This window comes from Myxine glutinosa, chromosome 1 (genome assembly GCF_964187855.1).
Source record: "Myxine glutinosa chromosome 1, kmMyxGlut1.1, whole genome shotgun sequence".
Taxonomy (NCBI): Eukaryota; Metazoa; Chordata; class Myxini; order Myxiniformes; family Myxinidae; genus Myxine; species Myxine glutinosa.
The window spans coordinates 385,513,126-385,534,775 of record NC_136261.1 but is presented as its reverse complement, the minus strand read 5'-3'; the positions used below and the strand labels follow the sequence as shown (position 1 = coordinate 385,534,775).

Genomic DNA, 21,650 nt, shown 5'->3' with positions numbered 1-21,650 from the left:
ATAGCCTGATTACATTTTCCTCACTGGGAAATCTTGTCCAAATCTGAATTTAAAGAGGTGGCTGTGATTAAACGAGATGTAGATGGAGTCTCAGACTCCAAACGAGTAGAAAATGCCCAAATATTGCTTTTCACAGAGTGCCAGACACTTTCATTTTTTACGTATAGTTCAAACACCACCAAGGGAAAATAGTGATGGTCAGGAAACAAATCTTAAGCCAGATGCCATCAACGTTTGGAGATTCAAGGTCCACAAGGCTTACAACAGGTGTGGTGATGTTGAAATAGACACAGACTCCTCCTTTGAAGCAGAATCGTGAGTGAAGGCTGCAATTCGAAATGTTGAAAGGATTAACGAGAACATCATGAACCAATTCGGGGCTCCGAAGGAAGCAAGATATGAGAGGTACTTGCTAGAAGCTAGATGATGCTCAACAGAGGAAAGATTCAAAGAAAGACCACAAAACTGATCTTGATAATCTTAACAAGGATGAAACTGGGAGGTCTGTTTACTTTGGATACTTGAGGGAACAGTGTGTGTGTGTGTGTGTGTGTGTGTGTGTGTGTGTGTGTGTGTGTGTGTGTGTGTGTGTGTGTGTGTGTGTGTGCGTGCGTGCGTGCGCAATCATATGTGCGCACGCACGCACAATAGAAATGAGTAAGGATAAAAATTGTAACGTTTCTGCATTTTGTGTTGAAGCGAAACAAGACTGAAAATGGAATGGTTTTAATTAACGAGTAGGTACAACCATGTTCGGTGTGCAGCGTTCAAACAGACGATAAATTTGAACGCAAGGTGAGAAATTGTTTCTTCATTCCCACAAATGTATTTCATATCAGAGAAGCAATACGATTGGTTTTGGCATACATGCATGAGGATAACTCAATATTTTAGTCAATTAAAATATCTGGAAGATCCATAAACTCAAACACAAAAGGTTTGCTCATTGTAAACACAAGAAATTAACAATCAACATAATATTTTATACTTGTTGAGATTTGGCAAAAACTCTACTGGTTTACGATCGATATAGATTATAGAAGGTGTTTTTCAACTGTTAATTTGGATTGGTTATTGGTTGTTATAAATGAGCGTTTTGACACACTCCTAATTAATTTTGGTTCTCCACCATTTCCATCTTAGACCTTTAACATATTTCTTCCCATCCTCTTCCAATCCTGGCTTTCTCACTCACTTTTTGCTGTACATTTCTAATAATGTTCAGGTTTAATTTCCATAATATATTCCTTTTTCACAAATCATGTCAATTTCTGACTAGCAGACTAATTTTGTGACTTACTCTGGATCTCTTTCAGAAGATTCTCATTGAGCTGGATGAGCGAGTCCGCATTCTGCTCCACCACAGGGAAGCCCAGAAATCTGTGTGGTGCAGGTTCTGTGGTTGTAAAATGTGTCCTGGACTCCAGCCTGAGTAAGGAAGAGAGAAACAATCACTGAAGGAGGAGATATGTTGAGGGTAGTCAAGCCGTCTTCACATGGGTAAATTTGTCCTATTTTTATTCTGCCCCCTCCCCCGCCCTCCTTCTCCCCAAAACGGAAGGGCTGTCAAAGCCTGTCATAGTGTGAGAGACATTTCTAGTGCGAAGGGACAACAGTACGAATTGGGGATGAGAAGGGAAGAAAAGAAGGGGGGAGCGGGACGTGAGGACGGGGAGGCGGGTTCTCTGGAGATGGGGTCTCATCTCTACAGGCCTATATACCAGGTGTAGACAACAGTTGGGATAATACAGTTTCAGAAATCTAGAGGAATTTCATGTGTATTAAAAAGGGGGTGGGTGGGCTTGTTCGTGGATCAAGAGAGTTGGTATTAAAGGGCTTTAAAAAAAAAACAAAAAAAAAAACATTAATACATTAATTAGGGATTTTGGATGGAAGGAAGCAATGCAGGGGGGTGTTTCCAGGTACACAAGCATTACGCCTAGGTCCCCCATCGGTGAAGTGATGCGAGTTGACAAAGTGGAAGACGCAAGGCGGCCATCTTGGATTTTGACGTGGCGACCCAATTTTCAATAGCGTTCTCCCTTATGCATAGATACACCCACACACCAGATTAGAAGTTAGTAGTTCGTTTGTTTTTAAAGATATTCCGCTCACAAGGTTCAGACATACATGGCGGCGGCCATCTTGGATTTTGATGTGGCGACCCAATTTTCAATAGCGTTCTTCCTTGTGCGTAGATACACCCACCCACCAGATTAGACTTTAGTAGTTCATTTATTTTTCAAGATATTTCGCTCACAGGGTTCAGACATATATATGGTGGTGGCCATCTTGGATTTTGACGTGGCGACCCAATTTTCAATAGCGTTCTTCCTTATGCCAAGATACACCCACAAACCAGATTAGAAGTTGGTACTTCGCTTATTTTTCAAGATATTCAGCTCAAGGTTCAGACATACATGGCGGTGGCCATCTTGGATTTTGACGTGGCGAGCCAATTTTCAATAGCGTTCTTCCTTACTAGCCGAAACCCGTGGAACATCCACGGAAGGGAGGATGGCGTCGTATCGGCAGTTAATCGGATGCTTTTGGGCCCCAAAGTCGACTAATTCAGATTTTACGAGTATGGCTGTACGTGATAAACAAAGAGCGCAGTTAGAAGAAATTATGGTAAACCCACCTGATGAGGTTAGCGTACACCGCGATCGACGACACCGGCACAAATGCATGCTCAGGATTGTCCACTCAGTGGACGGCTTGCTGTCGCCTTCGACTGTCCAATCAGCGGACGGGTTGCTTCGCCTTCACCCAGCAGACGCCAATAATATGGCGTCGTATCGGCAGTTAATGGGATGGTTTTGGGCCCCAACGTCGGCTAATTCAGATTTTTCGAGTACGGCTGTACGTGATAAACAAAGAGCGCGGTTCGTAGATTGTAAAACTATTAGTGCCGTGGGCATCGGGTCACTGGGTGCGGCGTAAAAGGGATAACAAAGTCGAGTCCTTACGCTATTATTATATAGATGCCTAGATACACCCACACACCATATTAGAAGTTGGTACTTCGCTTATTTTTCAAGATATTCATCTCACAAGGTTCAGACATACATGGCGGCGGCCATCTTGGATTTTGACGTGGCAACCCAATTTTCAATAGCGTTCTTGTCGTGAAATCGTATTCGTACTGAACCCAGGGTGATGCTCGCTGCTCATTGACACCGCTAGGGGCGCGACTATAAGACCCGCTGCTGCGGACGGTGCTCCGAGACTTCTCCTGTGACAAGTTACATCTGGTAGACTCGCTAACGGTACGCCAGCATAGAATATTAAGCTTGCTTGCATTGAATGTTATGAATGGTCCCATGTGATGCCACATCTTATCCCTATTGCATTTCCTGTATTACAGAATGATGTCATGATCTAAAATGGAATTAAACCACCAGTTGGACTAAAGTTGTGAGGACCTGATTGGTTTTCCACAACAGTTCTTCCTTATACCTAGATACACCCACACACCAAATTAGAAGTTGGTACTTCGCTTATTTTTCAAGATATTCCGCTCACAAGGTTCAGACATACATGGCGTCAGCCATACATGGCGGCGACCATCTTGGATTTTGACGTGGGTTGCACCCACACACCAAATTCGAATGCGGTCCTTCGCTTATGCACGCATGCACGCATGCACGCACGCACGCACGGACGGACATACGAGGGGAAAACCATAGTCCCCCTTTCGCTCTGCGGTGCGACGGGGGACAAAAATGGCTTTCCTTGGATAAAGTGGTATGAGGGACAATCGATAGTGAAAATAGCATTGGATAGGTACTCACAACCAAAGGGGAAGAGAGGTACAGGTACATTGAAAGAAAGGTCGGAGGTTGGGACTGGTTATTGCGACCTGTATGTATAGTGTTAGTGTGAATTAAAAACAAAATTATGGAAATGACGTTTTACATCAAGTGTTGTGAAGGATAATATCTCATATGTTTCTGGATTCCTTCCTCTCCACTCAATCATTCCACTCCCCTCTTCCCATTCCTTCTCTCTCCTTGATAGTACCCTGTCTGTGTGTTTCCCATCCTCACTCCCACCCCTTCCATGAATTGTGTTACCTTATTTAGATTCAGTTGTAGAATTTAGGACAAGGTCGAGGCATGATGGGCCGAGTATCGTGTGTGTGTGTGTGTGTGTGTGTGTGTGTGTGTGTGTGTGTGTGTGTGTGTGTGTGTGTGTGTGTGTGTGCGCGCGCATGCACGCGACAAGACTTAAAGTTAAAATAGCAAGAAGGAATGATGGAGCTGGATATGGAAACGCACAAAATGTATCAACTTGAACATCACATCCTACCTTCAACACTCACTGACTCTCCAGCATAAAGGGAAAGAATCATCATGGGAACATCTTTGTTGAGGTTGAGATTATTATTTTAAAAAACATTGGCAGTAAAGTACAATTACGTGGTGAGTGATTAAAATATCCATTTTGTGTTTAAAACATAAAACGGAGATGATGAAACACCTGAAGGACTCCTCTGTAGTCTTACCTGTGCAGTAAATCTTTGTAACCCTGTAAAGGTAGAAAATAAACAAAGATCAGCATCAGCTATCTGGATCTGTTAATCTGTTTTAATCAAATGTAAATCCGTTTAGTACCACAAACATCAGAGTAGTTTTCTTGTGAATGTTTGCATCAAGTGTACTCTGGGGTTTTGACATTAAAACTGCCGAGCCCTTTTTATATGGGTGGGCACGAGCCATGGAGCACCAAGGACATGCGAGTTGCACAAAAATGAAAGTTTCTGATATATTTTCTTGAAGGTATCTGAAACTTTTCAACAAACAGGCTTGCACAGAATGTCCAAAAATTCAAGAACCAGATATAAATGAAGTTAAAGTAAAAACTTCAGGTTTCAATCATGGATAGCAGTCCAATCAATCTATGATCACCACCACCACCACCAAAGGTAGACATAGGCTATGTTTTCACCCTTATCTGTCTGTCACTTGTGAAATGGACGATTCACAAGTACTGCCGTGGCCAAAAATATTGGCACCCTTCCAGTTTTTTTTCAAAGAATGCACCATTTCTTCCAGAAAATTGTTGAAATTAAAAAAATATTTTAGTATCCACATACTATACAGACTTGGCATTTAATATGGAATATTTTTTTTTTCTTGACTTGGGTTTACTTTCTTAACTCAGTATATCAATCTGGTGAGTTTCTTTTACACTTTGGTGATTTATTTGTTAAAAGAACCATGTCACCGATTGTCTGTCGCAGCAAGAAGTCAACAACAGGATTATATCACAGGTGGCGTGGCAAAATGTACGGACAGGTGCATTTGATGATTGACTTCACAGTCGGGTATACAAGGGTTGTTGCGTTCTGTATTAGTGGAAAACAACTGCTGCACGTCTCCAAAAGTTATTGCCGCGTCCTCTGGAGATGGTCCGTCAACTCGACAATGCTGTTTGTCATGGAGTGGTGGCTTTACGAAATTACGGCACGAAACAGCGTGCTATTCCTCGGCAGTATGGCATCACTCAAGTTCAGGTGTCAAAGATCCTGAAACGAAATGCTCAGATGGGTGTCCCTACTCCAATACCGAGGCCAGGACGCCCCCGCAGAACCACAAGGAGGAATGATCGCCAGCTGCACCGGTTAGTCCGCAATGGCCGTACCAAGTCAGCTAATCGGCTTAGGGCTGAGTGGCAGCAACTGACAAATGTGCCTGTATCCAGAAGGCCAGTCAACCAACGACTAGTTCAAGCAGGCTATCGTGCCAGGCGTCCCCGGAGAAAGCCACGCCTGACCAGACAACACCGACAGCACCGATTGCAGTGGGCCAGAGAGCACCGTCAATGGCAGCCAGGACACTGGAATCACTTGATCTTCAGTGACGAGTCTAGATTTCTGGTCTATCGTCAAGATGGCCACGTCCGAGTGCGCAAGACAAGTGCATGAAGCCTACAACGAAGATTGTATAGTGCCAAGAGTCCAAGCTGGAGGTGGTGGGGTGACCGTTTGGGCTGCTTTTCATGCAGGGGGCAAAACTGACCTGGTTGTTCTGAATGGAAACCTGAACCAGTTCAAGTACAGGGCCATTCTGGAAGAAACATTGCTTCCATTTGCTCGTGCAGCCTTTTGAGGAAACTTTGTCTTCCAAGATGACAATGCACGGCCTCATCGTGCTCGCATGATCCAACACTTTCTTGCTGACCGTGGTGTAGAGCATATGGAGTGGCCTGCCATGTCCCCGGATATGAATCTGATAGAGAACTTGTGGGCAGAATTAACGCGTCAAATCGACCACTTGGACCAGCAGCCGACCTCTGTGCGTGAATTGCAGCAGGCTATTGTCACTGCATGGCAAGCAATTCCTGTCCAAACCTTGGCAAATCTCGTGAACAGCATGCCTCAACGTGTACATGCTCTCCTGAATGCTCGTGGGGGTTACACAAAGTACTGAACTGTAATTTTACTGTCCGTAATCCCAGTCGTAATTTAACTTTTGTTTTTGTTAAAAGAAAATTTGGCTAATGTGCAAAATAACGAGATACTTCTGGAAAACGTACAGAAGTTTAACACAGTACTGTCCATAAATTGAGTTCGATATCAGTTCACATCACTTTCAAGGATCAATTTATTTGTTTCAAAATGTCAAATGTGGTTTTTGTTTCTTTTAAAGGTGACATTAACAAAATCTAGAATAATTTCAACATAATTCCAATGAACTTTTGGTTCTAAGACATCTTGAAAAGTAAGTTCACCCCCACAAAAAAAATATTCCATATTAAATGCCAAGTCTGTAAATTACTAAATCTTAGTGCATTCCACAAAGAAATCCTAAAATGGCCCAGACAATATTATTGGCACCTTTTAGAAGTTGTTAGAAATAACTAGATTTTAAGCAGGTGTTTCTCCTTTACTTTGGAATTGAACTCCCCTATGGTGAGATGCAGGTGCCTGCAAAATAAAAATCACTCATTCACCCAGTTTGAATAGAGAAAAGAAGTCATTCTGCTGTTTTGTGTCACAGTGTGTACCGCAATGAGCATGGAGAAAAGAAAGAAAACCAGAGAATTGTCTGAGGAGGTCAGACACAAGATTGCAGCCAAGCATGGACAATCTCAAGGCTGCAATTCCATCTCCAGAGACCTTGATGTTCCTGTGTCCACCGTACGCAATGTTATCGTGACGTTTAAGGCCCATGGCACTATGGCCAACCTCCCTGGATGTGGCCACAAGAGAAAACTTGATCGAAGTTTGCAGCAAAGGATTGTTAAAATGGTGGAGAAAGCACCTCGATCAACTGCCAAACAGATTCAAGCTGACCTTCAGACAGAAGGTACGACAGTTTCAACTCGCACCATCTGTCACCAACTCAATGACAGGGGGATTCCATGGTTGGAGACCCAGGATGACCCCACTGCTGAGAGAGAGGCATAAGAAAGCCAGACTGAAATTTTCCAAAACACACCTGAACAAACCAAAATCCTTCTGGGAGAATGTCCTGTGTACAAATTGAGACCAAATTAGAGCTTTTTGGTAAAGCACATCATCTCTATGTTTACAAAAAACAAAATGAAGCCATCAAAGAAAAGAACATCTTCCCTTCAGTCAAACCTGGAGGAGGTTCAGTGATGTTTTGGGGTTGCTGTGCTGCCTCTGGCACTGGGTGCCTGGAATGTGTGCATGGCATCTTCAAATCAGGATATTACCAAGGTATTATGGAGCGCAATGTTCAACCCAGTGTCAGAAAGCTGGGTCTCTGTCAAAGGTCATGGATCTTGCAGCAGGACAATGACCCCAAACACACTTCAAAAAGCATCCAGGAATGGTTCAAAACAAAACGCTGGAATGTTCTGAAATGGCCTGCAATGAGTCCAGATCGAAATCCCATTGAACACCTGTGGGGAGATCTGAAAACAGCAGTTGGGAAAAGGCACCTTTCAAATCTGGAAGAACTGGAGCAGTTTGCACAATAAGAGTGGGCCAAACTGCCAGTAGAGAGATGTAGGAAGCTCATTCATGGCTATAGGAAGCCTTGACTGCAGTCATTTTGTCCAAAGCTTGTGCTACCAAATATTAAGTCGAGGGTGTCAATAATTTTATCGATGACATTTCTATATATTTTCTGATTTAAAGGATATGTTAAATTCTGAATGAAAAACAAAGGTTCTGTAATATTAACAGTGAAGTAAAGAATTGTGGAGACCAAATACTTTCGTCAATTTCAGCTTATTTTTAGAGAAAATTGTGAGTTATTTGAAAAAAGTGCAAGGGTGCCAATGGTGTAGCTATGTGTGTGTATTATACATATATCCATACACACACACACACACACACACACACACACACACACACACACACACACACACACACACACACACACACACACACACACACACACACACACGCGCGAAGGTGACAGTGACGTCATTTGCATAAAACACATTTTGGGCTCTATCGCGCTTAATGTTTGGTGTAGCTAGACATGGTGGGCGGCAAAGCAAATTGAAAATTTGAGGATAAATCAATTTCATTGATAGAAATTCTTCCTGAGCCACTGGTGGGAAAGATGTCGTCAAAATGACCATGTTCAAAGGTCAAGGTTCTCTCGATTTTCATCATACCTGTCAGGCATACCGCCTTCTTGGTTGTTTGTTTGTTTCTGTCCGCTCACCGACAGGCCAAACCGCTCAGCCAATCTTTCTGAAACTTTCGCAGATTGGAAGCACCGTCCCTGTGACGGCCCTTGATAAAATTTCATAAACATCATTCGACTAAGGGTGCTGGAGTAAAAAATAACGATATTTTTGACCCCTGGGGTTAGCTTGGTACTATTAAGAAATGATTTTATGTCCATTTGCTATTATTATTATTATTATTATTACTGCATGTACTCTTGTCTCGTCAATTTATATATTACACATGTACACAATGTTGTACTAACCTGCCTCTTTAGTCATTGGGTCATAGCGTGAGCATGGTTAATCGCTCATAATTGCTGTTGTTGTACAGGCATGACATCTGGTTACAGCTTATTTGATGTGTCCGGGTTCCATCGTATAGTGGAACCAGGACTGGGTCTGGGCCTCTGTAGAAGCACATGGCAACTGCATGGCCCCAAGACTGAGCCTCTGTAGTCCATTTTTCACTATAGGCCAAAATATAGACAAATTTTATGCCTCCGCCCCTGAAGGTGGCCATAGGCATTATGTTTTTGGGTTGTCCGTCCATACGTCCATCCGTACGGGCTAAACCTCGTTTTTCTCAGCAACCACATGTCCAATTGAGACTAAACTTTCAGGATAGGAGCGACACCCATGCAGAATGTTTTTATGATAATTGTGATGTCATAAATCACGTGGTACGTTAGCCATCTTGGATTAAAGGCAAATAATAAATAAAGAAATTATCGAAAACCACCGAATGGAAAAATTTGAAACTTGGCACATTGCCAAGCACTCCCAATGTGGAACAAAAGCATGATAATTATGACATAATTTGTGAAGTGGTATACCAGTCATAAATGCTTTAATTGAATGCCTTATCCTAAAAATCTGAAATTTCATACTCTTGATCTATGATCCATTTGTATTGAAATATTAAATTTATGACATCATAAGTCACATTGTTTGGCAGCCATATTGGATTGAAGGAAAATAAAAAATAATTATATCTCTGAAACTGCTTACCCGATCGATGCGAAATTTTTAAAATGTCATCCAACACCATTGTTGCATATAGTTTGAAAACGATGACGTCATAGGTCTCGTCGTTTGGCAGCCATCTTGGATAGAAAAATGAACCATATCCGATCAACACGTAACTTCAAAAAAGTGATCCCCTACCCATAAGTATGCAGAGTGTACATTTTTGATGTCGTACATCATGTGGTTTGGCAGCCATATTAGCTTGAAAGCCGATATTTTAAAAAAAATCCCTCTCCGAAAACGCTTCACTGATCGATGTGCAACCTGTTCTGTCTGGTAAAAATGTAATCTATCTATAATTCCAGTAATCTCTGTTTGTACGTTTGCACGTTTGTCTGTGACCGCTGTTTCTCGACAACCACGGGTCCGATATACTTTTAACTTGCCAGGTATATTGCTGGGGACCCGAGGATGTGCCTTTTCAAGGTTTCATATTAATCGGACAATTACTTACCGAGCTATGTCCAAAAAACGATTCAACCAATCAGAGAGCAGCGAACTATCGCGTGTGCCGAACGTGGCGGACACACTCTGCCTCGGATGGCACATTTGAGAGCGTATTCATTTATTTCACGTTTGCAAACTATGTTGGCGTTAAACTATGTTTTAAAACTAATAAAAACGAATTTGCGATTCATTCGCTTTCCTGCGCGTTTGTGCACGCGATGGCGATTTCTTTACCAAACTCCGGAAGCCGTTCGCTTTGGACCAAACCATTTCATGTAAATAGAGGGGGGGGATATAATTTTAGATATAGATATAGTACGGGCAATGCCCTAGTATTTCAAAACAGCTGAAGGGATTTAAACCAAACTAGTTTATTTTTACGACAGTGAACGAGGGCATCTACCCATTGTCACAGACTAGGCGGAGGCATATTGGTGACAGTCGCATTGCTCTCGTTCATCTGATTTTGTTTAACAGGCAATCCACAGGTAATCTGAGTCCCTCTTTGCCTCTTATTTCCCAGCCCTGACAGTGGAGGATTTGCCACAAGTGTTTGATTGGTTCTGTTTTACCAAGTGTACCTCTACAAGTGATTTCTAGTCTGTTTGTTTGTCTGTCTGTGAACAGGACATCTCAAAAGGTTGTAGATGGATTCGGAAGAAATTTTGTGGAGAGGTTGGGTGTGTGACAAGGACGAATCGATTCGATTTTGGTGAAGATCCGGATCCAGCAACAATAACTTTTTCAGTGATTCTTCACTATTGAGTGATAGGACTAAACTGATATATAGCACGATATCTCAGTTATGGACGGATTCAGACGAACTTGGTGGACAGGTTGGTTGTGTGACCAGGCTGAATCGATTCGATTTTGGTGAAGATACGAATCCAGATATGAGAATTTTTTCACGTCTTAAGTGATTCTCCGCCATCGAGAAATAACGCCAAAAATATACAGCAAGATGTTTCAAAAATTTGTGGATGGATTATGACAAAACTAGGTGGATGAGTTGGTTAGGCAACAAGTACAAGCCGATTAGATTTTGGTTGAGGTCCGAATCCAGATCCAGCCTATCAGTGGGATACAAAACGTAAACTGGTCAGCCTGGCAGAGGTATGCGCTCTGTCGAGTGATGTTCTAGTTCTGTCTGTCTGTCTGTCTGTCTGTGTGTGTCTGTTTGTATGTATGTATGTCAATCGCCTACAGGTCGCATTTCTAGTCCGATCTTCATAACACTTAACCACTTGGTAGAGTTGGTGCCAAGCTGGAAGCCTATAGTTTCAATTTTCAAACGATTCACTTGATATCCATGTATACACTGTATATAAAACTGAAAAACACAGGTGGACGGTCAACACTCGGAGGTGAAGTCTTGGTTGAACCCTGTGAGTATGTCTATTACAGACTTGGCATTTAATATGGATTATTTTTTTTGTGGAGGTGAACTTACTTTTCAAGATGACTTAGAACCAAAAGTTCATTGGAATTATGTTGAAATTATTCTAGATTTTGTTAATGTGACCTTTAAAAGAAACAAAAACCACATTTGACATTTCGAAACAAATAAATTGATCCTTGAAAGTGATGTAAACTGATATCGAACTCAATTCATGGACAGTACTGCGTTAAACTTCTGTACGTTTTCCAGAAGTATCTCTTTATTTTGCACATTAGCCAAATTTTTTTTTAACAAAAACAAAAGTTAAATTACGACTGGGATTACGGACAGTAAAATTACAGTTCAGTACTTCGTGTAACCTCCACGAGCATTCAGGAGAGCACGTACACGTTGAGGCATGCTGTTCACGAGATTTGCCAAGGTTTGGACAGGAATCGCTTGCCATGCAGTGACAATAGCCTGCTGCAATTCACGCACAGAGGTCAGCTGCTGGTCCAAGTGGTCGATTTGACGCGTTAATTCTGCCCACAAGTTCTCTATCGGATTCATATTCGGGGACATGGCAGGCCACTCCATATGCTCTACACCACGGTCAGCAAGAAAGTGTTGGATCATGCAAGCACGATGAGGCCGTGCATTGTCATCTTGGAAGACAAAGTTTCCTCGACAGGCTGCACGAGCAAATGGAAGCAATGTTTCTTCCAGAATGGCCCTGTATTTGAACTGGTTCAGGTTTCCATTCAGAACAACCAGGTCAGTTTTGCCCCCTGCATGAAAAGCAGCCCAAACGGTAACCCCACCACCTCCAGCTTGGACTCTTGGCACTATACAATCTTTGTTGTAGGCTTCATGCACTTGTCTGCGCACTCGGACGCGGCCATCTTGACGATAGACCAGAAATCTAGACTCGTCACTGAAGATCACATGATTCCAGTGTCCTGGCTGCCATTGACGGTGCTCTCTGGCCCACTGCAATCGGCGCTGGCGGTGTTGTCTGGTCAGGCGTGGCTTTCTCAGGGGACGCCTGGCACGATAGCCTGCTTGAACCAGTCGTTGGTTTACTAGCCTTCTGGATACAGGCACATTTGTCAGTTGCTGCCACTCAGCCCCAAGCCGATTAGCTGACTTGGTATGGCCATTGCGGACTAACCAGGTTTAGCTGGCGATTATCCCTCCTTGTGGTTAAGCGGGGACATCCTGGCCTCGGTATTGGTGTAGGGACACCCCTCTGAGCATTTTGTTTCAGGATCTTTGACACCTGACCTTGAGTGATGCCATACTGCCGAGCAATAGCACACAGTTTCATGCCGTAATTTCGTAAAGCCACCACTCCATGAGAAACAGCATTGTCGAGTTGACGGACCATCTCCAGAGGAAGCGGCAATAACTTTTGGAGACGTGCAGCAGTTGTTTTCCACTGATACAGAATGCAACAACCCTTGTATACCCGACTGTGAAGCCAATCATCAAATGCACCTGTCCGTACATTTTGCCATGCCACCTGTGATATAATCCTGTTGTTGAATTCTTGCTGCGACAGACAATCAGTGACATGGTTCTTTTAACAAATAAATCACCAAAGTGTGAAAGAAACTCACCAGATTGATATACTGAGTTAAGAAAGTAAACCCAAGTCAAGAAAAAAAATATATTCCATATTAAATGCCAAGTCTGTAATTACTTATTATTAGCTGACCTCGGAAGGATGACAGGCTGAGTCAACCCCCCTGGCGATCGCTGAATTAACGCCAGGGGGGTTGACTCAGCCTTTCATCTTTCCGAGGTCGGCTAATTGAGTACCAGTTCACTGGTAATTCCCTGTTTGTCGTAAAAAGGCGACAAACAGGGTTGGCGGCAGGAAGGGCATCCGGCCGTAAAACATTGCTTCAAAAAGGGGACCAACAAACAACAACAACCACGGTGCCCGAAAAAGGCCAACCCCCGCTTTGCGGGGAAAAATGGCCTCTAAAAGGTGGTATTGGGCCTTGACTACATCTATTAATTACTTATTGGACCTTGACTACATTTATTAATTACTTATTGGACCTTGACTACATCTTAATTACAGACTGCTGGAACATAACTTTTAGACATGTAGACCTTTTGAGCCCTTAGACGTTTTTGACCCCTTTGAACTTTTATACACTTTGTAAAGGGTATAAAAGGTCTTAATTTGCATCAATACCTTTTATACCCTTTAAAACCTTGACACCCTTTACATCCATTAGACCCTTTTGAAATCTAAGATCCCAAAGACCTCTAAGACTCTTTATAACCCCAAGACCATTAATATCTTTAAGATGGTGAGTTCCTGTGGTAGAATCAAGTGCACTGGTTGAAGGGTTTTTTACAGGAGTCATTAGTGGAAAGTTTTACAACAGGTGCATTTTACAACAGGTGTCCAAACATCCTGGTGGGCATGATGGTAAGATCTTTATACCAGCAATTTCTAATTAGAGTGTGAGGAAGGAGGAGGTGGAGGAGCTGATGATCATGATGGGGAATGATCCCTCTGACCAAGTAAAGATTGCAAACGATTTTATGGAGAACGAGCAATTCCAAAATTATGTGCAATCGTAGAAACAATTTGCATTGAGGTAGTACAGGGTGACTGGATCAAAGGCACCCTGCTGGAGCACACGTGTATACAAGGCTGGTGCAATCACAAGGCAAACTAGGTCGCCTAGGGGGGAGCAAAATTTGGGAAAGGGCGGCAAAATAACCGAATGAACTATTCATGAAATTACATAAGTAAACAAGCAGACTTCAGCAGTGAGAAATGAAAAGTCTAAATCTACTGATACACATCCCTGACAATAGTGCAGACGTGATGGGAGAGTGGTTATTCAAGAGCCTCTGAGACGCAAACTTTATGGTGCTTCATGGACGATTGAAAAGTGACAAGAGGAGGCCGGCAGATATAACAAGGAGAAAAAGACATAAAATGTCTCGCGAGAGTGCTGGTAATGGCAGGACAAAGAACATCGAGAAAAATAAATTTAGTGTTTAAGGAGTGTGAGTGACTGCAGAAGGAATGAGGAATCTATTTGGAAGGATTATCATTGTTATTTCACAATGAATTACCGTGTTGAACACCTGGCACATCCTCTCCTTCGCTATAACCAATATCCCCCTCTCATTGGCCCACAGTGACAGGTCACCCCAGGAAATGGATAAAACCTGGTATTGATCGCACTGCAATCAAGCAAGCAGAGTTAGACAGGGGTGCCAGACACTACTATGATTGATGATGATCTGTTGCTGCACACTGTTCTACCCTACTATTTATTGCACAAGCCTCGATGCTGTATTTAAAAAAAGAGTGTATTTGCAAACAGTTAAATTTGCTAAGCTCTCATATTCTATGGCACTGCCTTCGCTTCCACTCCACTCCACTCCACTCCACTCCACTCCACTCCACTCCCGCTTACCTCCTCCCAAAACCCCTCCCTCCTCCATCCTCATTCAACTCAAAAGTGGAGGACGGAGGAGAAGGTGTGGGAATCCAGAGTGAGGGGTGGGGTGGGAGGAGGCAGGGTAAGGGGTGAGGAGGGAGTAGGTGGAGGGAGGGGAAGGGGCTGGGTGAGCGTCCAGAGGGGAGTGGAGTAGGAGAAGGAGGGAGTGAAATGGTCGTGGTGAGTCTGGAGGTGGGGTGGGAGGAGGTGGTAGGGGAAGGGGTGGGGTGGGGGTCAGAAGGGAAGTTGGTGGAAGGAGGGAGTGTGGGGTGGGAAGAGGCAGAGGGAGGGGAGGGATCAGAGAGGGGAAGGGGTGGAAGGTGGGCAATGCTGGTTACCTTTGCTAATGTTTGTAATAAGCCTCACCTCCAGAAACGAAATGGACGCCAGTACCCCGAGTGATGCCTTCAGTGTGCATTCTGTTTCACAGAGAGAATCCATCTCCTTTTGCAAGTTCTGCCTCTGGTGTTCAAAGTGAGAAAGCTTCCGTCTCTGTCTCTCACTGAGCCAACTCTTCATGCAATTTACTTTTTCATCCACACCTCGATACATCTCTCTTCTCTCCTCCTCCATCCTTCCCTCACTCTCCCTTCCTGATAGCTGGAAAAAATCATGTAGGTTACTCAAAGTTTCAGGAAAATCTACTAAAGAACATTCGGGAAAGACAATTTGAATTGAAAGAAAATAAATGGCTTGAGGGTCAATACACCAAGTGAAGGATCTGTTATACAAAGAACATTGAACTTCACTTCGAAACATTCGCAGCTGCAATACTGACCACTTCCCATGACACCAGTGGGGATTTCAACACTTACAAAGTCCAGATTGGTGTTAATATATTTATAAACACCATTGTGTGAGTATGTATGTTTGTATGTATGTATGTATGTATGTGTATATATATATATATATATATATATATATATATATATATATATATATATATATATATATATATTGTAACGAATGTGGAAACGTTACAATGTGAACGTTACAAACGTACGGTACCACCCTGTAATGTAAATAATGGTCGCAGTCAGCGTCCTAGTTAATTGCATGAAAAGTACACGCAGGTCACGATATATCTTTTAAATAGTGTATTTCCTTATTCCATGTAGGCTAAGTATGTGTTTTCCCACTAGATTGACTTTGCATTGTATCAAACAAAATAAGCGTAGGCCCTTCCAATTTCCCCAAAACCTCCCTTCCAATTGCCTTCCGCATTTTGGCCGGTTTTCTTCAAACCACCATTGGCCACGAGGTAAGGTTGGGGAAGAAAGGCGTGTCTCCACCTCGTCATAAGAAGGAAGGAGTGAACCAGCCCTAACAGCCAATCAACACCGCGGTGAGTGACCCGGTAGGCGTGCCCTCGGAGTCGGCGGCTTGATTTCGCTCGAGGTGATAAAAGCGACTGCACGGGACTTCTTTGGGAGATGAGCTGCGAGATGACCCTGGGAGAGGAGCAAAGAGGCTGCACCAAAAAGAGGCGGTGAGATGCGAAACGCTCCAAGCCAAAGAGGAGAGGTACTCGGCAAGGAGACCAGCTTTGGAGAGACGCGCTGAAAGGAGGGAGACGGCCCCACCCCAAGGAGAGGAGCAGGTGTGCCGAACCAGCGCGTAACGTCTACCACAGTGGAGACACGACGGAGGGTTTCCCGCCAAAACCGCGAGGAATTGCGAACGGCGGCCTCCCGACCTTGCCTCCATCTCAAGCCTTACCTGCCTGCAATATCCCCTGTGTAAGTGTGAACGTCCTGTCCTGCTCGTTTGTCTTGGGGCTAAGTAAAAATGAATAGTGTAAGTTAAGGATTCGCTGTGTTACTGCTTCTTCCATCCATTGCTTGTGTGTGTATAATAAAATCTGTTCTTCCTCCGTATTCTTCTTCTTCTTTTTCATTCTCTTTCGGTCGCTTTAGAGATTTCCCGATTGAATATCTGTGGGGCGATCTGGTCAACGTCGGGTGGAATCGGGTTTTAATCGGGGAGTAACTGTTCGGACGCGGTTAAATACACCACCGCTCGGTCAATATAACATCTAAAAGCCGCGTCTGTAACAATATATATATATATATATATATATATATATATATATATATATATATATATATATATAGTTGCGGTTTTGAGAACCCACACTTGTAAATATGACATCATTAAAGGGTTAAAGGTTGCACCCCACAGGTAGGCCACAAGCAACACGTAGGTCACCATAGGACTTCAGTTATTTCATTAGTATGTGTTTAGATAAGGCCATGTTTCCAATAGTTGAATCTGCGTTGTGTCAATCAAAGAAGAAGTAGGTCCCCATTCGTCCATTTTGAAAGTCTCCCTCTCCAAGCGACGCCATTAAGCGCGCCCTCCTGTCTGTGCCCCACGGCCCTCCCAATTGTTACGCTCCTTTGCTGCAGCCTTCGCTGCCCGTGAGCTCGCTCAACGCCGCCATAAGCCACGAGGTAAAGCCCGGAAAAAGGGGGCGGCGTCTAGGAAGAAGGTGGAGCCACGTCACCCAGCCGTCAAGGGCGGGGCCGGTAAGCCTTAACCCACGCAAACCATGGCTGAGGTAAGATCGCCTGATAGGCGTGGCTTTTGGGCTCGCGGAGCAATCGCTGCTTGAGTTATAAAAGCGCGAACGCAAAGCCCTATCACAGGACTTATGGGAGAGAGCGCATTGAGAAGGACTTATGAGAAGCATTGGTGTTGAAAGAGCTTGTTGGAAGCACGCTTGTGAAAGGACTCTTGTTGGAACCTTGTGCTAAAGCAGGACATTGGAGATAGGGGGCGGTTGACACAAGTGTGCATTTATTACATACGCCGCTAGGACACCAGCCTCCCCCCCGTTATACAATTGTCCATTCGCATTCCACTACACGTGGAGCTGCCTGCCGGGTTTTGTCCGCTGGACCAGAGCCTGGACCGGAGCCGGGCTGGACCCTGGACGCGCTGGTGACCATCAACCATCTACAATCCCCGTGTGAGTGTGTGTGTGAGACGGGCCCGTTTGTCCTGGGGTATTAAGAATAAGACCGTTTAAGGCTACCCTGTGTGCTTCTTCTTCCTCTTCCTATCCTGTACATTTCTTCCGTTTCCTCTTCTCCTTCTTGTAATTTGTTAATAAATCGCTTTGTTCTTCCTATTCTCTTGGTTTCCTCTCCATCCGATCGCATCAGTCTTTTCTCCATTGGGTAAACGTGGCACGATCGGAACCGCCATAATCGGGTTTAGTCCTTGCTAACGGCCCAAATCGCGGCTCGCTTCGCTCTGCGTGTCCACTAATGCCGTGGTTCGGGTGGGAGATATTTCCCTGCTTCACGGTCGGTGTTAGTAATTAGGTATTCGAACTAAGTTGACCAATAACCCTACCTAATACCGACCGGAAGGAGCGTATAACTTCCAGGACTCACGTCGGCCAGATAAACGGACAAGGGGATTAACCCCCACCCCCCCCCCCCCCTTGATAAGGGGAGAGCCGACGTTCAAGATCCGCAACAATTGGTAGTCAGGAGTTGGGATCTGGAACCTGGGACTAAATTTTTTAGACCAAATTTTGGACACCAATTGTGCATATCGGCCGCAACAATTGGTATCGGGGAGTGCGATTTGGACCCGAACCAAATTTTCTTATCTGTGGATACATTTGGTCAAAATTACGAGTGGCCGAAATTTTATTTAACATCTAAATTTTGAGTCGTGCCATGGATAGCCAAGGCGATCGGAGGCCGGTGGGGGTAGATGAAGAGGAGGTAGAAGAGGGGTTAGAATTAACCCAGGACCCCAGGGAAGAACAATTGGGAGGAATGGAGGAGGAAAGTGAAGAAGGTGCGGCAGTGGGGGTTGCAGGCACACAAAATGGCGGCGCCTCACACATGTTGACGAGGGCCGCGCCCGCTGCGCACTGGGAGGGATGGATCTGCAGGACCTCATTGCACAGCTGCAGGCAGCCATACAATTGGGGCTGGACAAAACGCAGGAGCAAATTCGGGGATTGAGTAGGGAGATGGGAGAAATGAGGGAAGAAGTAAGGGGTAACATAAATAATTTGGAAAATAGAATGGGGGAGCAATTGGGAAGTCAAATTGAGGGGTTGGGAAGTCAAATTGAGGGGTTAGAAAGGAAATTGGGAGGATTAGAAAACAAATTAGGGGGCAAATTGGAGGACGTGAATAGACAAGCCCGGGAAATAAATGAGGGGTTAACGAGGGAGGAAGCCAGGTATTAAATAAAAAGCATTGGGGAAGGACAGAGACCGCGGATCGAGCGGAAAGGTTGCGGGGGTACGCGACGAGGTAGCGCGACTTGAGGAGCACGTGGGATGCGAGCCAGAGCGAGGCGCAGGTAACTGGACCGGGATAGAAATAGCGACACGGGGTGTGAAAAACCCGACAGCCGCCGAATTGGACAGGGCAAATTCATATGCACCGGCGGTCGTCGAGGAAAAAGAAAATGAAATAATTATAGTCGAAATTGAAATTGGAGAGACGGCAGAGATAGGAATTAAACCGGAGAAAGTGATGGAATACGCGCAAAGTTTGGATTCACATCGTGATGTCGTGCTGCATAACCAAATGGAAAGTTTGCAGGTGGTGGAGGAGCGAAGAAGAGGAAGCGCCAAGGTGAGTAGGGTGGTGTATGGCACGAAGAGGTTTGGCGCGAAAGGATTTTTCGCGCGCTTGGGATCCCGGCAGCACCCGGGCGCTTGTGGAAGGTCCGTGGTGCGCTGTGTGAAAGGTCCGTGGTGCGCTGTGTGAAAGGAAATGGCGCGAGTGTAAGGAAAAGGTGTGCGTCAAAGCGCGAGTGTGTTATGGAGTGTATGTGTGAATGAGTGTGACACAGAGAGTGAGATGGATGGAGAGAGTGTGCGAGGATGCACACCTGATTTGGATGAGGAGCGTGTGTGGGGATGCACACCAGAGCATGTGATTGGGTGTGCAACAGGGGATTGCACACCTGTGGGTAGGTGTGCGCTGAGTGGGTGGATGCAAGAGTGCACACCCACGAGTGTCACGGAGTATGTAACGGAGGAGAGTGCGCCAGGGTGTGCGCGAGAGAGGTGTGTAACAGAGTGTGTGATGACGGAGTGTGCGAGTAGAATGGATGCGCAAGAATGTGCGCGAGAGTGTGTAAGAAAGGAGTATGCATGAGCGAGTGCAATGACGGCGTGTATGGGATGTACGAGAGGCGTTGGAGCGCCGGGATGTGAGAGTAAGAAATGGGTCGCGTGGTGTGAGCATGCGAGTCGAGCATCGACGCTGACTGGGGCAGCGTTTAGTCTGACGGATAGCCGACGCGAGCTCTCGGGGCGTGGTGTTCTTAGTGTGCTGCGGGGGCCGGCGGGGATCGTTGCTGCGGTGCTCTCCCTTGGAGCGCCATGCACAATTCGGGCCGGGTCCCGCCCTGTATGGTCGGTGCCGTGTCGTAGCGGCAACCGGCACGATTCCGGGGGAGAAAGGCCAGGTCGGACCTTCGCCCCCTGGCGGGGACGGTACTCCGACCGGGAGAGGTTGGGTCATCGGGCCGGCGACCGAAAGGTTCCACGCCGGGGTGGACCTTGGAACCTCGGCCCAAGTATGCCTCCTCCCCAGAATCGAAAATGCCGGATGGACCCAAACTACAGGAGACTGACCATCCGCACGCATTGCTCGGTTTTCTGAAGCCGAGCTGCGAAAATGCATTCCCACCCCGAGAGGCTTGAGTATAGTGGACAAATGGTGATCGTGATGTAGAGGGATGGTAGCTCTACCATCCCTCACATCATTTTTTGGGGCAAAGGAGCTATAGACTTATGGGGTTTGGTGGTGCAAACTAGCCAGGGAGGGCTTGGATAATGGTTAGGAACCTAGAAATGACTTTAGGAGACTTGAGAGTTAAGTAGTGACTTGATACAAGTAGTGGGGACGTAGAGAGATTAGGTGGATGATAATGACGAGGGATGTGCAGTAGTATAAAGGGATGACAGGGAAAGCACGAGTTTTAGAGGGGCAGTAGTTAGTTAGATGATGCAGTGTGTTTGTGGTGTAGTTTATTAAATGAGGAATTGAATGAGAGTCTTGCTGGTGAGCATGTTGAAATGAGGAATTGGAGCGTGGGAAAATCTGAGCGAATGAGGCAATGGTTTGGAAAAGTGATGTATTGTGAGGGTATTGTGGATGAGTGTAATGGTGTTGAGTGAATGACTTGCATTGGATGCAAGTGGAGATTTGGGGTGTATGGAAACAGGTGTGTGGAATAAATGGTGTGGAGTGAGTATTGTGGGATGAGTGGAGTGGAGTGCATAGTGCGAAGGAGTGGATGGGGGAAGGATGGACCCCTTCACGAATACCCGGGGCGGGTAGTTCAAGGTTAGGTAGAGGGAGTAGGTAAATTTGGTGGATATTGACATCTGTGGTGCGTGTAGTAGCAAATAAGTGCTTAGAGGGGTGTGTGGCTGGCTGGGCGGGTGGCCTGTTAGTGTGTATGGTTAAATCAGCACTCCGCCAGTGGTAGTCTGTCGGCCAGGGGAGGCCACAGGTAGGCTCTGGGAGCCAGGTAGTAGAGTTCAGTGGGGCCCGTGGATCCCGAGAGAGGACCCGGGTAGCCCGATGCCAGAGGGGGCATTAGTGGGGTAAGGGAGCCAGAGGGCCCCCCCCAGGTAGGTTAGGGTAGTAAGGAGCTAGGCAAGCTCGGGTGGC

At 45.2% G+C, this 21,650-nt stretch overlaps 1 protein-coding gene across 3 annotated transcripts in view; it reads right to left on the bottom strand.

Moving 5' to 3' along the window:
* LOC137411429 (E3 ubiquitin/ISG15 ligase TRIM25-like) overlaps window positions 1-21,650 on the bottom strand; it is a 90,878-nt gene that overhangs the window by 9,801 nt on the left and 59,427 nt on the right. For 2 of the 3 annotated variants that reach the window (XM_078770258.1, XM_078770259.1), the window contains 3 exons: window positions 15,352-15,585; window positions 4,508-4,530; window positions 1,301-1,428 (listed from right to left, as the gene is read on the bottom strand). In XM_078770258.1, the coding sequence (XP_078626384.1) occupies window positions 1,301-1,428; window positions 4,508-4,530; window positions 15,352-15,585 (385 nt within the window). The remainder of the gene's footprint in view (window positions 1-1,300; window positions 1,429-4,507; window positions 4,531-15,351; window positions 15,586-21,650) is intronic. The other variant, XM_078770260.1, reaches the window with a different exon arrangement.